This window comes from Schistocerca piceifrons, chromosome 9, assembly GCF_021461385.2.
Source record: "Schistocerca piceifrons isolate TAMUIC-IGC-003096 chromosome 9, iqSchPice1.1, whole genome shotgun sequence".
NCBI lineage: Eukaryota > Metazoa > Arthropoda > Insecta > Orthoptera > Acrididae > Schistocerca > Schistocerca piceifrons.
In genome coordinates this window covers 48,296,647-48,313,296 of record NC_060146.1, presented here as the reverse complement: position 1 = coordinate 48,313,296, position 16,650 = coordinate 48,296,647, and the positions used below count along the sequence as shown (strand labels likewise).

At 37.4% G+C, this 16,650-nt stretch overlaps 1 protein-coding gene across 1 annotated transcript in view; it reads left to right on the top strand.

The window, feature by feature from the left end:
- Positions 1–7,617, top strand: part of LOC124716692 (cilia- and flagella-associated protein 58-like) — a 145,668-nt gene extending 138,051 nt beyond the window's left edge. The window contains exons 15-16 of the mRNA XM_047243232.1: positions 2,639–2,749; positions 7,453–7,617. Of these exons, the coding sequence (XP_047099188.1) occupies positions 2,639–2,749; positions 7,453–7,617 (276 nt within the window). The remainder of the gene's footprint in view (positions 1–2,638; positions 2,750–7,452) is intronic.
- The last annotated feature ends 9,033 nt before the right edge of the window (positions 7,618–16,650 follow it).

Here is a 16,650-nt window from a genome sequence, read left to right as displayed (position 1 = left end):
GAGGGATAATAGCAGTTCTCATGTTATTACAAACACTGCTTCAAGTTTTTTGGCTGATAAATTGAAAATGAGTGAGGCAGTATAACAGAGTTATGGTTTAATTAAAACAGAATACAAAAATTTCAGATGTTCATACTAGTAACTGAGTTTCAAAGGTTTGGCATGGTGTTATTTCATAATCATTTACATATTAATCATTCACAAAACACAGAGATTACTGGTTCTGACATTATAATTATCTTGTTGAATGGAATTTGAGTGATGACTTGCCTTCAGTGAACTGAGAGTTGTGTTACCGATCTGTTTAAAATGACCTCAATGCCAACCACTATCCCATTGTATCCTCAGTGAGTCACTGTTGGCCAACCCATACAAATTCCTGGGTGTACCACTTTGTAGGGATATGAAATGGAATGATCACATAGGTCCAGTCATGGGTAAAGTAGGTGGTAGACTTCGGTTTAATGGTAGAATACTGGGGAACTGCAATCAATCTTCAAAGGAGATTGCTTACAAATCACTTGTGTGACTGGTTCTAGAACATTGCTCAAGTGTGTGGGACCTGTACCACATAGGACTAACAGGGAATGTTGAACATATACAGAGAAGGGGAGCACGAATGGTCACAGGTTTGATTAATCCATGTGGGAGTGTCACAGAGATAATGAAAAAACTAGAACTGCTTGTTGAAGATAAATGTAAACTGTCCCAAAAAAGTATATTAATAAAGTTTCAAGAACTAGCTTTGAATTATTACTCTAGAAATATACTACAACCTGCTATGCATTGCTCACATAGGGATTGTGAAGATAAGATTAGAATAATTAGTGCATGCTCAGAGGCATTCAAACAGTCATTCTTCCTGCACTCCATATGTGAATGGAACAGGAAGAAACTCTAATACCTGACACAATGGGACGTACCCTTTGCCACGCACCTCACAGTGGTTTGCAGAGTATAGCTGCAGATGTAGAAAGTGCTTTCTAAACTGGTTTGTTACATTTCACACAACATTTAAATTGACAGGATGCCTGCAAAACCTATATGTAAGAAAGAGATTGGAGGCTTACAATTGCTGTCATATCAACCTGAGACGGCTTTGAGCTATATGCACAAGAGAAAACATCAACATTAAAGTTTTCTAGGTATGGTACCACATCATAATGTATAAAACTACTGCCAGTAGACCCAGAAGAAGATCGCTACAACTGTGGCCAAAACGTTGGTTTTTCTCCAGCAGCATTAGTTTTATACATTATGACGCGGTACCATACCAAGAAAACTTTTATGTTGACTGACTCTGGCTGTGAAAGCCTACACAAGAGAAAACATGACTGACTGAGAAAACATATTCAGTAATATGTGTCACTACTGATTTGGTCCACTGAGAATAAGACATTGGAGGAATTTGGAAACTACCAAGTTGGCAAGAACTACATGTTGTAATGAAAGACTTCCATCACTATAAGATCACTGAGGGTAATAAACTGGAGGAATAAGAAAACTACCGAGCTGAGCACAAACTCTGTATGGATAAGAAAACATATGATAAAATGTTTCAAGTAGTAACACAATGTTACTTTGTGCCTCATGGCATTTATTCAGTAGTGAGTACGTTTGATATCCAACAGTTCCGGTAGAAACTTTACCATCAGCTTAAATTAACGGTGCATGAAATATAAATTAAATTAAGAGGTAATAGGTCATTACAACATATGACTTGACTGACACCATAACAATGCCATCAAGAGCTGTTATGTCAAAAGAAACAGCTCAGCTGATGGTCGGCAGGATGTGGCAGTCAGCGTCAAGAGAAAGTTGACACACAATGTGCGCCACATGTTTTACTTCAGTGTATCTGTTGGATATAATGTTTGATACCAACACTGATTTCAGCCAGTTTACATTTTCAACCAGTATCTTCATTATAGAATGTTTTTTTCCTCTCTGGCCTGAAAGTGGAAAATAAATGGATACTATGCATAACCTAACTTAGAAATATCTTCCATGTGCTTGAATCCATCAGCTTAAAAAGTCTGCTTCTCTTCCACATTCACTTAATTTTAATTTCAGATATTTATTTCCAAATGTCATTCCTTCCATAACACACTTCATAATTACTAAGATTTGATTAATGTTCCTGATAATTGTAACATTACCATTGCTCGATGAATAATCATTCCAGTTGGTAAAAAGTTCTTTATTTTAGTTCATGACAGGTTTCAAATTTAATACTGAAGCCCTACTCAGATTTCACTACAAAATGTCTTCAATATGTAAGACGAAATTCCTCATGGAGTAAAATAAACAACTTTTCAATAATTAGAACAATTATTTATCAATGCTGTATACAGCTGTGAAGCACCATTATCTTTCAGATGTGGAGAAACTAATAATTCAATTACTATTTTTTCATTTGTTTAGATACATTATCTATTAAAATAAGGGAGATGGAATTCCCTCAGTTATTGTTTGATATGCAGCTATAATTATTACCATTGTTAATATTAGTGCTGTCATTACAGATCTATCTCTCATAGAAAAATATTGTTTTTTGAAAAAGAATAGCTACACTTGGTGAAGTTAATTATTTTAAACACGTGTAATGTTTATTGTAGTATCTCACTTCTTTCCACAGTGCCTAGAAACAGAAATGATGATGTATAAAGATGAAGCAAAAGAGTATAAGCATAAAGTTGAGCTGATGAAGGAAGAATTGAATGAATTCAAAAAACTGTACTACGAGTTGGTAAGTATTAAATGTCATTTCAGCATACAGTACATTGGAAGTAAGATTACATTAAAAAATAAATAAAAAAAATAAAAAAAAAACTAGTATCCAGCAGGTAAATGAGACAGAAGGGACTGAGTCAGAAGCTGACAGGTGTCTACAGGTATCCGGAAACACACTGTTTGCAGAGCTACCCACAATTGTTGAGACACTGAAATATTTGTATGGTAATGTAACAACCAAGGTAGCCTCACATATGTACTATTTTTTTGAAATCTGAGAAATTTGGAGACAGACAAAAGTGCTTCAGAGTCCTAATTGTGCTGTTCCAACCACTTGCTGACTCTTGTAGCAGCAGAGAAGGGACATTACCTTGTTGAAATTTTCATCTTCTCCAGAGAAACTATCTTCACACAATAGTGACTGCGATCTCTGTACATGGAGTAGCAACCAAATCAGAGAACCTCTTATACTGGACTTTCCATCACTCATCATAATACTATAATAGTATAGGATTACAATAACTTTTATTAGAGATCAAGGTTGCAAAGAATATATACTCGTGACTAGACAGACATCAACACACTTACTTTCTCTGACAAATAACAGTTGCAAGAACAAAATGTAATTGTTTAAATGTATGAAATTAACTAGCAAACCAGGTCAGTTATTTTTCAGTGGATTAATGATCCCAGAGACTGCCTTCAAAGCACTGCCAAGATTGTAGCATTCTCCTGAAGCTATAAATTTTTTCAGGAGTGGATGCAGATTGTTTGTTCTCCAAAACTTTCTTGCTGGAAGTCGAAGTCCAAATGTGTTTGAACAAAAAACGTCTCATTAGAGAAAGCTGCCAATTACCAATATGTACCAGTTCATTTTTGACACTGTTGATCAAAATTAAGTCTTCTCCATTGATGTTAGTACAGATGTTGACACCATCAACTTTGGAAGCCAGTATGCAGCAGTATTCAATGAAATTCAGTCTAGTTACCCCTTTTTTTTTTTTTTTTTTTTTTTTTTTTTTTTTTTTTTTTTTTTTTAAAAAAATCCCATATCAGTAGTGCAAGCCATTGTACTGATTTGATCTACGGGACAAATAAATAATAAAAAATTATAAATAATAAAAATTATGTTATGTGGACTGTGAGAAGCACAACATTCACTTCTGCCATGACCAACATTTTGAACTCTGTAGTTTCCCAAAAGATATAGCCAAAAGTTGATAAAGACTGATTTAAGATTGTAGATACAATGTTAAAAGCCTCACAGATAGTAAATTTCAACAGGTGTATCCCTACACTTAACTAAGCATTTCACTTTGTTGGCCACATCATCCTTCCTAGAAAACTTGGAAAGTACAGCATTAGGGGCTTATCAAACGAGTGAACTCAGTCGTTTCTAAACAACCATAGGTACAGAGTGAGCATACCATTTGTGGACAACAACACTAAAATAATCTCTCAGTACTTATTAAATGAAGCCATACTCGCCTGTGATGTTTCACAAGGGGCTCTACTGGGACATCATGTTTTTCTTATCAACAGTGATGAATGAAAACATTATAACTACCTGCTTGATAATGTGTTGGTCTTCCTTTGGGATGCAATGCAGCAGGAATTCTACAAGTCATGAATTCAAAATGCCCTTTTTAGGTTGCTGGAGGTATGTCACATCAGATATACAGGAGATGAACAGAAACATGGAAACACCAAAAAGACAATGCATTACCATGGCTATACAGTGTAGGACAACTGTTGGCATTCAAAACAACTTCATCTTGGAATTGATAAGTACTGGTCCTGCATGTTTTTCAAGAGAATTTTACACCACTCTTCCTAGAAAATAGTGGCGATTTGAGATTATAATGATGGAGGTGGGTAGCGATGATGCACCCTCCCCTCCAATGTAGACCACAAAGGCTCAATAATATTGATATCTGGTGACTGCAGTGGTCAGAGGAAATGTGACTGCTAATCTTCCTGCAGGGAAAAAAAAAAAAAAAAAAAAACACTAGCCCTAGGTAATTCAAACTGTGTTAACAGGGCTTTGTTGTCTTAGAACAGAGTATCACCATTGGAGAACAGACATTGTACCATGGTATTTGACGTGATCAGTCAAAATGATCATGTACTCCTTGAAACTACTGCAGTGTTGCACAGTAACCATGGGGTACATGAAATTCCATGGTAAGGCTGCTCGAATCATCGCTAAACTACTGGCATGCTTCGCTTTTGGGATGTAAATCCCACCAGAAGTTGGAAACAGTGTGAAACAAGACTCACCTGACCAAATGACTTTCTTCAATTGCTCCATGGTCCAGGTTTTATGGCACTGGCACCACATTTTGCTGTCACTCCATCTATTCTGTTGAGGAGTCCTTGAAAAATTAAGCTGATTCCTGTGTTATAGTACTGATCGTGTTTACATAAACTTATGGCTTGTCTTTTTTGGGATTCATAAACATTTTATTTTATGTGTTATTACTTTTATGTTGTAATCTCATGTAATGACATGTTCCATGACCGTGGAGATTTGCTCCTCAATTTGGTCCTATAGAACTAGATGTGTAAAATAAAATAAAATAAATAAACATGCTCAAACACATCAATACCGTTGGTAAAGAATGCAAAATGCTCACCAACACTATGGACCAATGAACTCATGAGACTCAAACGAGATACCAGACTCAAATGGAAATTATATCAAGGTGTGATACTAGATGGAACAGATGCATAAGACATGAAGCATATAGGTATGCACAAGACTTATACAGACAGATCCTGTACAACAAGCCTGAACAATAATGGTGGTGATTTGTAACAGCACAAACAGAGCAAAATATATGGGGGGACAATACAAAATACTGACAGAGAAGATAAAAACCACACTAGTTCTTGGAATGCTAAGGCAGGATGATGGCACGATGATGAAGGGATGGAGGAATACAGTGGAGTTTCTGTTGTACAAACTGCTCCCTGATGACATCATTGATACAGACACACAATATCATACAACACAAAGAGAAGACCTACATACACCATTCAACACTGAAACTTTCACCTGCCATTTTGCACAAGAAGAGGTTGCGCTAGCCATCTCAGAGTTCAAAAACGACAGAGCACCTGGACCAGATGGTATCCACATGGAAACACCGAAAAAAATTAGCACCACAGATCAACCTGTTCCTAACAACATTACTGAAAAATGTCTTATGGCTGGGCAGCATACCCGCAGTATGGAAAACCTTCAAAGCAGTCATTGTTAAGAAATCAGGCCAAAATGTCTAATAAGTAATAAACACAACAGCAAAGATTCAATAGAAGCTACTTTGTAAATGCTTGCAAACTCGCAGAGCTCTCAGGGGCATGATCTAACACCAGTTCATCTTCAGTAACAGCAAATCAAAAGATGATGCCAGCAACCATGCCCTACACATAGTTAATACTGAAATGCAGAAATACACCATGGCAAAAGTGACTGACACTGTCGGGGCATTTGATAACCTCTGGCGGCTGGCAAAGTTTCAAAGGCTAAGACATCTGGAGGTACCGCGATCACTGTACAACAGTTTCCTAAGCAGTTGTAAAGACCTAGTTGTCAAATGTCAGATGGATAGCCAGAAAATAATTAAAAGAATTACCACAGGCTGTCCTCAAGGCCCCATCTTCTGGGACATTACAATCAAACCCCTCCTATCAAGCCCCTATTACAATTTCTAGGTGGGGATGACAGATCAGAATTGTCACTTACGCAGATGACCTATTACTTGCAGTCACTACAAGCAACAGAGCCAAGCTAGAAGAGAAAGCCAGAGGAATACTACAAACAATTACACAATGGTGTCTAAACAACAAACTCAGAATAGCTGAAAACAAAACGATACACACATTTCTGAAAGGATCATTCCAAAGAGACCCTTCAATTAAAATAGGTGACCCAAGTACCAAATGAGCACATGTTACACAATATCTTCGCATACACATAGATGAGAAATTAAATTTCCATGAACACAGAGGGCTAACAACAAATGAAGTGGAAAAAATACCACATAAACAGGCGAGGCTTAATTCAAAAGAGTACATACTACCTTTGCCAGTCGTGCACTCACTGAATCAGTTCTCAGCTTCAAGTTAGCATGTGGGCACACACACTGAATGTGGTCACCAACAAAGCATCAGTCAGACAAGGGAAGAGAAATGTCCAATTAGCTATCTGGAGTCTTCAGCACCACCTCAGTGTTCATGGAGTTACTTCCTACAATTTGAAGGACAATAGATCAGGAAAAATCACAACAGACTCTAACATCTGTTTACCTGCTGCATCACTTTGAATTCATGTTAAATTTGTGCACATATTTCAGTCCACCCTCTTTGAGATGGTAAAATGACCATATAATAGTATTCAGTCTTACTAAAAATACAATAATGTGATAGATTTAAATGCCTGTTGATCACAACAGTGCTGTTCTGCAAATCTGAGATTACACTACCTGCAGTCCAGTTCTGCAGCTTCTTCAAGACCAACAACTAATACATTTTTACTATATGGCATTTGCATTAAAAAACCAACATCAAAACCTCTGAGTTCACCACTTTGAGAAAATAGTGAGATGATGTATTTATGTGCAGTTCCAATTAAAATGCAGCTTTTTGAAACTTGAATAAATGGTAATTTTCAGAATTTTTATGTCTTTGGTGTAAGAAGTAGTTGAATTTTTACAGAAGCGGAAGGAGCAGAAGAGAAAAGAACAGATGGCAGAGGATGCAAGAGCAATCAATATATTCCCACATCTCATAAGCAACGAGGTCCGCATAAAACCACGCTTCATTGGTGGTGGTTTCAACCTAGACGCTCACTCTGCAAGCAGAGCTGGACAGACATCATAGTCTCCTGTGCTTGTGATTTGTGTAATTGGCTTTTGCACCTGCTGTAATGTGTTACTCTAAAGTGTGCCAAATCTTAAACTGACTGTAATGATGGGTATGCGATCAAAGTAAATTCTATAGAAAAATGTCAGAAACATGAAAACAGAATGTGGCGGCACAACATGTACACCACAAATACCATACAACCCCAAATTCGTTTTCAGCAGCTACTGTTGTAGGCATGGAAATGAAAGGCCTACCTTTATACCTGTGGACTGGAGTGCACGAGCCTTTACAGGGACCAGCATACGATGGACCAATTCCTTATTCTCTTTCAACAGTTACTCTATACTGGAAGTTTCGACCTCTCTGTTTGTTCTAATTGAACTTGCAGGTTTTCTGACTTTATTTGGTACATATGTCTAAGATAAGACATTGTGTCACAGAAAGTAGTGGATATTACACAGAAATTATGTGAAAAAAGTTTCTGAGAGGGTTATCTCCCACAAAAGTTAAAGTTTCAGCTTAATGTTGTTTTATAGGAGCATCTTGATCCAGTATATTTTCAAACATGTCCACCACCAGAAAAATGAAAACAATGGATATAAATGTTGTAGGAAAGTTATGGTAGAATGTAAATACTTTTGGATCAAAGTCGACCACTCACTGAGAAGCAGAAGCATTAAGTCATAGCATGTTCCTAGTGGTGACTAAAGGCTTCTGCTTTTTGATGAGCACTCTCCTTTAATCCAAAAGTATAAAAGATGCTCACATCAACTATTTTGTGGGTTAATGGTAGAGGTCCTCTCTCATTTATCAGCTCATGTACTCCTTGGTCTTATCAAGAATTTTTTGCCATCTGGTTGGTAGCTGCTCACTGCCCATTCAACAGACATGTGTGAGACATTTCTGTTTAGATAATTCTATTCCATTTGCAACAAACTTTAAGTCCTCTCAGGAACTTCACTTCTTGGCCATGAATTTGGCTTTTATTGTTGCCCGCCGTGATCCATGTGTTGCTGCCATAGAGAAGTGCTGGGGCTGCCATTGCCTTGTAGAATATCATGTGGGACACTGTGTGACAGGTTTTCAACAGCATTCTGATTGGAAACTGTAGATTATCTGGAAATTTTCAAACACCACCACATTACATGCTAAGTGACAGACAGCCAATGAATACTCTGGCATTCTCAAAACTATAAGGGTGGTTTGAAAAGTTCTTGGAACAGAATAGAAAAAAAGTACTTATATCACTGAAACTTTTTTTTATTTTTCAATGTAGTTTCCTGGTAGATTAATGCACTTGGTCCAACTATGTTCCAGTGCATTGATCCCATCTCGAAAATGAGTTTCCTCCAGGCCTGCAAAATAGTTGTGGACTCAGGCTATCAATTCTTTGCCTGAAGTAAATCTTTGTCCATCAAGAAAAAAAATTCAGTTTTGGGAGGAGATGGGAGTCTGACAGAGTCATATCAGGTGAATAAGGCTGGCTGGCTGGCAACAATTCATACCTTAGTTCGTGTAATTTTGCCATGGTGATGGCACATGTGTGCGGGCACACATTGTCTTGATGGAACATGACTTTCTTTCTGGGTAAATCTGGCCTTTTTCGTATATCTTTTGTTGTAATTTGTCCAGGAGGTTAGCATAGTATTCTCCAGTAACTGTGTGCCTAGTGGGGAGATAATTTACTACAGAATCCCCTTCCCATCCCAGAACACTGATGCCATGACCTTTCCTGCCGAAGGAATTGTCTTTGCTTTCTTTGGTGGCAAAGAATGTGTTTCCACTGATTTGACATGTTTTGTCTCTGGGGTATAGTAGTGCACCCATAGTTAATCTGTGGTCTTGTTCGTTTCTCCTAAAGTGGGCCACACATTGTTGTTTTTGATCCAGCATCAAGAGTCGCGGCACCCATCTTGCAGATAATCTTTTCATTTCTAATTCTTCAGTTAAAATGTGATATACCCCTTCAGATGACATCTGGCAAATGTGAGCAATTTCACACAATTTCAGTCGGTGATCCTCCATGACCATTTTGTGCACTTTTGCAATGATTTATGGAATAGTGACACATCTTGGCCGACCACTGCACGAATCATCATCAAAGCTCTCCTGGCCAAATTTAAATTCATTTGTTACTTGGCAACAGCTGAATGTGAAGGAGCAGAGTCCCCCAGTGTATTCTAGAAACAACAACAGAGCCATGTCATTACCACAGTTCTCTTCCAAGACCACTGACATGGCACGTGTTTACACGCAACAGTCCAATGAATATCACATGAACAAGTTGTTGTACTAGCAGTGACCTCTTGTGGTGATTCCGAGAACTTTTCAAACAACCCTCACACGTCTTCCATCTCTTCTACAATCAGTTTCTGTCTCTCTCTCTCTCTCTCTCTCTTTCTGTAAAAGTACTAAATAAGAAACCTTCATTGCTTCATTTTGTTATGATTTACATCATTAATCATAGAAAATTGTGATGCTCTTGGCAGCAGTGTAGAATATCAGTGAAGCAGAACTACTTGTAAGTACAAAGAGTTGAACCTGTGAAGTTTCCTGGTGTTATGATTGACTGTAGAGTTAACTGGTCTCCTCAAATATTACATCTTCACAATGAACTCAGCTCATCAATTTTTGCCATACTGTAATCTCTGAGAATGACAAATTAAACACTATGAAAGCAGCATACTTCTGGTATTTCCATTCTCCAGTGATATATGGAACTATAGTTTGGGGAAACCAATCACTTGCAAAGAAAATATACTTGGCCCAAAACTGTGTTGTAAGAGTAATGAGTAGTGTAGACTGTAGGTCTAGTTATAGAAACATTTTCCAGAAACTAAAAATTCTTACAACTACTTCTCAATATATACTTTCACTTGTGCATTTCATATGTAAAAATATTGAGTTATATAAATGAAATAGTGATTATCATGAAGTCATTACAAGAATATAGCATTATTTTCACAATGATTGTAAAATCCTAATAATGATGCAGAAGGGTGTGCAGTACACTGGTACAAAAAGTTTACAGTGTTCTCCCTCTACCACATATTAAAAGTAGATTTGAGAAGTCCACATTTAGTGAGCCTCTGAGGCAATTTCTTCTGGGAAGGTCATTTTAAAGTTTGGATGAGTTTCTTAGTAAAAATGGAAAAACCTTCAAGAACTACAAAATATAAGTACAGTTTAATATAATGCAAGACTAGACAATTATGTAGATACTCATTTTTTATTTTTAACTTTCTTTGTCAAATTTATGTATAATGCAAACATGATTTGTTTAGAAAGATCACACAAATTGTCCTTTGCGAAATTATCACAGATGGTACAATGGAGAAAGAAACTAATAAATAAATAAATATCTTTGAAACTAACCTATGTGACCATGTTTTTGTACGTAAGTGTGTTTTGAAAATAGAGAAATTTTATCATGGATTGACAATGAAACAGATTCTTTCAAAACTGAAGTGTATTAGGTTTCTTTTAATGGAAAACGCAGAATGGAATAAAGACAGCATTATGAATAGGATAGATCACTACCCACCATATAGTGGAGATGTTGAGTCAACATCACACACACACACATGACCACTGTGTCTAGCTACTGAATCAGTCTGACTCTGGCAGCCAGTGTGTGTGTGTGTGTGTGTGTGTGTGTGTGTGTGTGTGTGTGTGTGTTTGTTTTCTATTACGGAAGAAGGCCTTCTGGCCAAAATCTTACATGTTTATTAGTCTTTTGGTTGTGCCTGTGTATGACTCAATATCTCTGCTATATAGAGAATAGCAATCTAACTTTTCATAACATTGTAGTTTTCCTTTTTTTACTTTAGAGCATTTCCCATTTCCACATATTTAACAGTATCCTCATCCTGAATGAAACTGCTTCAATAGGCAATGATGAAAAGTCTCATTTGAAACTTGTAACCTGAGACAAAAAGCTTTGGTTCTGAAGCATGTATGGATAAATAAAAAAATTAAAGTACAGGTACTTAATCATTGTCATATTGCTGTCCTGCTTGCCTCACTTCTTGTCCTCTCTGTATATCAATGATATAATAAATTACAGTGGGAAATTTCAGTAGAAAAGTTGGCACAGCCGATATTTAAATCACAGTCAATTTGCACTTCTTTTTATAACCCTCCAATGGTGGTCAGCTTGCAGTTCACATTGTTCAATAATCTTACAAAGTAACCCACATGAAGTCACTCTAAGCCTAACCTAGTTGTACAAATGGCAACTAATGACTTTTCTGACTATGTGTATATAACTGATGGAGACTAAAAGTGACTGATTGATTAGCTACTGCTAGATGAGACCGATTGTGGAATTGTTCATGATGTCCATTTAAAAACTCATGTAGGAAGTGTTCTACAAATTATTTAAACATTATTGAATGTGAGCGTTCTGCTTTTGGCTATTAAAATTTTTATTAATTTCAAGCATTCTGGGATGTTGATACCCACTTCACAACATTAAGTTATAACATGCTAGAACATAGTTCCCAGCAGTCTGAAGTCCAGTACACATGGAGGTATAGGTCTACTCACTTTTTCAATATACCATATAAGCATATGCTCTGTAGTTAATATAATAACAGCAAACATCTAACATGAAAGTAAAAACAAACTGTGTAAATCATGAATCAGCTGGCTGATATTTTGGTTTTCACATTGCCATGACTATGAAACAGTACTCACAGCACAAACGTTGTATCACCGTTTATGAAATATCTGAAAAGGCCTGAGGTGTGATGGTATCATATGATGTGCTCACGACTGCAGATGCAACTTCAGATTTGCACACAACAGGGTGGGCAACATTAGCACCTCCGATGTGCCAAGTGGTTTATTGGAGTGTGCTTCATTTCGTTCCATAGCCACAGGTGCAGCATGGGTGTGCAAAATGGTTAAAGAGGCATTTAATCAACCAAAGGGGGTGGCATATCATTTACCAACCAGGTTTACTTTTCTGGTGGTCCCATATGACCAATACGACACAGCTTATTACAATGGAGATGGATATGGACTACTATACAGAGAAAGATACCAATGCAGGGGACACTCCGTCTGTACCACCACTCCAACAACCCAGGGGAGGTGTGGGAAAGATGGGAAGTGTGGGCATCCACCTAGATCAAAAGCAGACTAGTCATTTCAGGACTTAGGATCAGCCTGTGAGCAAGAAACCACGGCCAGTTGCAGACTCCACAATTGGCAGAAAGAAAAATAGCTGTCACTGACACAAGCATTGTGTGCAGTGCATGGATGTCTGTGACGGCCAAGCTCACCTCCTCCTGCAAGTCCATCACAGCTGATGTAAGCAACAAGGATGGCTCGAGCACAGTAAAACTGAAGTGAATGGCTTGTTCTGTATCACCCAATAAAACCAATTATGTCATATGAATGTTTGCTCCAAACTTTATGAAAGAAGGAACATTAGAAAAGAACAGCTCACAATTATGATCAGTATCATTAGAGTAGAATGCTTGTTTGGTCAGACAAGTGTGAAGTAGGAAATAAACCATGGTTCATTCAGCTGAATGTCACATTTATTATTTCTAGGTAAATCATGGAAAAATCTAACTTTAAATTCTGACACATGGATTTGAACTCCGCTCCATCATGAATTCAATGTCAAAACAGCAGAATCCTACTGCTTTGTAGGAACTTTTAATTACTAAAATGACGTGCATTTCCTCTTTAGAGCTGGAACATTCCATTTTAATACAGTATGCCAGCTCAGAATCTGAGCCCACTATCTACCTTTCAGGAACAATGGCTCCAAATTGTGCTACCTGAACACATCTCAGGGACAAGTTAAAAGTTTCAGTTCCGTACAAATTCCTGTTCGTAGCTCACAAATTTTAGTTTACCTGAACATTTAGAAAATTGTTTTTTGCTAGCAGTTTGGATTGTTTTGCAATTTCTTTTACTAGGCACTGTCAAACAAATCTAAAGTAAAGTGAAATGCAAGTGAATGCACTACTACTACACTTATTAAGCTTGTGCCTTGTTATTCTTACTAATTATTCTTAATTATTCCATCTACTATGAGGTCTCTTTACATTTATTCATTGTGTAGGCTTGTATTATACTAACTGTTGATTCACCCATTGTGTTCCATAGATTCCATCAAGGAGGACAGGCTGTAGGGATGTGGAACGAGTTAAGGTACACATCAACAAAAAAGACAAAAAAAACATAGATACTTCCTCTCTACATTGTATTAACAACAGACTATCACTGTACTGCTTAACACAATTTGTGCTAATGAAATATAAGCATAGTAAATTAAAAACAAAGGATCACTCATTTCAAGTAGCAGCTGCTTAACTCCTATTGGCAGATTAATATTTGCTTGATTACATTGGTATTTTGCAAATAAAACAGTTACCTACATCTGTAAATACGGTGCTCTATTTACAGTACACTTTTTCCTTTTGTGCAGCTCTAAAGAGAGCACCTCAACTTACCACCTGTGACTAAGTCCTACAAGTGCATATGCACTTCTTCAGATTTACCAACTCAACCAAATTGCCACTTTCCAACCTCACTTAGATCTCAGGTTGTGGTACAAGTCATTCTGTTACCTCAAGTGACATTTTGTGTCTGAGGCGTCTTGTCATGGTCCACACCCCATACATGGGTGTGTGTGTCGTCCTTAGCATAAGTTAGATTAAGTAGTGTGTAAGCTTAGGGACCGATGACCTCAGCAGTATGGTCCCATAAGACCTTACCACAAATTTCCAAAAAATTACATTTTGTGTTCACAGAAGTTGTCTTCACCAGCTAACCTAGATCTCAGGCTGTGCTCTAGTCATTCTATCAACTTAAATTAAAATTACAAAAATCAATTGTTAGAAATATGTGTAACGCAAGACCAAAAGAATCTTGTCACCCACTGTTAAGAAACCTAAAAATATTAGGTGTCCCCTGTTTGTACATCTATGAACTGATTATTTTTGTATACAGTAACTGTACATTATTCCCAAACAACAATTTTATGCATCAATACAGCACTATGAATAAGACAAACTTCATGCTTCCTACTCACAGATTAAACTTATATGCACAAACCCCAGAATATATGGGCATGAAAATCTACAACATGCTAAAAAAAGAAAGAAATAAACAGCATGGAGCTAGGGCAACTAAAACCAAAGTTGCGCTATATTCATTAGTTGAGAAATGTTATTATCCGCTGAAGAATTTATGAATGATGATACGGAAATCTGAGAAAGGAAACATCACCTGTAAATTAAGCTTAGCAGTTTTGTGTCAAATAAATGATTGTAAAAATATGTTCACTACGCAAACGCTGTTGTTATATATTTCTTTGTAATACATGTAAACTGGAGCGTTGATATATTGTTTTTGTAATATTGTATATACAAATTGTAATTGTAATGTAAATGTAATGTTGACGAGTCCCCAGTACATCAGATTTGACTTTGTATGTTACGGGATAGTAAAAATTCTGATCTAGGGGCAACGCTACAGATCATTTTGTCTCCTTTTTTTGTCAAAATTATTAGGTACCAGTCTCTCACGAAACGAAAATTTCTAAATTTGCCCAAAACATATAAAGTGTCTAACCTGTAATAAAACATAAAAAGTGCCTAACCTGTATAAACACCGATAACAGAAACTTCAAAATGCAGGAAATGTAGAAAGGGCCGTCCATACAACGCGATCAATTTTTAACAGTTTACCAACATTACATTCCGCATTTCGGAATAAACCATTAATTATCACAAACACGCGTGCGTTCCATATTATCGTAGTACGAGGCAATAATATTACTCTTTTAAGGCTTGCTTTGAAACGATTTAGGAATTCTGCTCCAGGTCCACATCACTTTAGTGCTGGCAGTTCATCGGCGTGGACATTTGCAGTCTCGCTGAACAGACTGTCATTTCGAAAAGAAACTTTCTTTTCGCCCGCCTAGCACATTATTGTTATTATTTTACGGCGTCTCGCGTACATACACTTCGCCAAAAAGTCAACGTGACGAGGAAGGCGTCTCACATTTTTAATCCTGCCGCTTTCCACGATAAATAACACGAAGGAACTTCGTGTATGTTCGTCAGGACTCGGTTAGTCCCGGAGTGCAGCACCTGGTAGAGGGGGAACAGGCCACTCCAAAGAGATCAACTCATTTGCTCGTCAGTCGTGTAGCTAAGACGAGCTGCGCAGTGTACACGTCTGTTACCGCGTGCTGGTGGGTTTACGTTAGTGCCTACCTCTGATAAAAATTGCAGTGGGTGTCCTACATTGTGTGTTATCACGTGTTTACGTGTTGCTTGATGATGAACTTTTACCAGTACGGTTTTCTCTTAAGCTTATACGTAACGGTACTCCTGACCTAGATAGCTAATAAAGAAATGAAACTAGTCCAGTTTTCTCCAATACCAAAATGTTACTGGTAACTGGAACGTTGTGGCAGCGTTACTGCGAGCGAAAATTGCTGGCTGCTCGGAAGTGTGCAGTATAATGAGCTGCAATAAAAATATGGGAGAAATATGTCTCAATAGTTTCGTGTACTTCTGACTGTTTGGTCCTCAGCTATTGTGTAATAACTTGTTGAATTTGCACTACCGTCTGTTCAGCGATTGAAATTTGCAGTGTGTTATTGTCCGATAGGAGTTTCACTTTCTGTTTGCAAATGAACTGTCCAAAACAAAATTTTCCTACAGATTATTGTCAGCTTAAGCCAACGACGCTACGGCATTATTACGGAAGCCGCAGCGGAACATCTTTTATCATCATTTAGGAAAATTTTATACACGATTTTTTTACCTCTTCTTATCTTCGCTTTAGTATTCACTTTTAGATACGATATAGTACGTTGTGACTAGTTACACATCCAGGTAAGGTTTTAGGGTTCGTGGAAAAACGAAACCCTAAACAGGATTACTTTGTTGTCCCTCTGTTTGTCTGTCCGACTGCTAGAAACCCATTTTCTCAGGAGTGGGCAGGCGTATCAAGCTGAACTTTACGTCGCATACTAAAGTCTACTGTTCCTGGCGGTGTAAAAAAGTTCTAAGT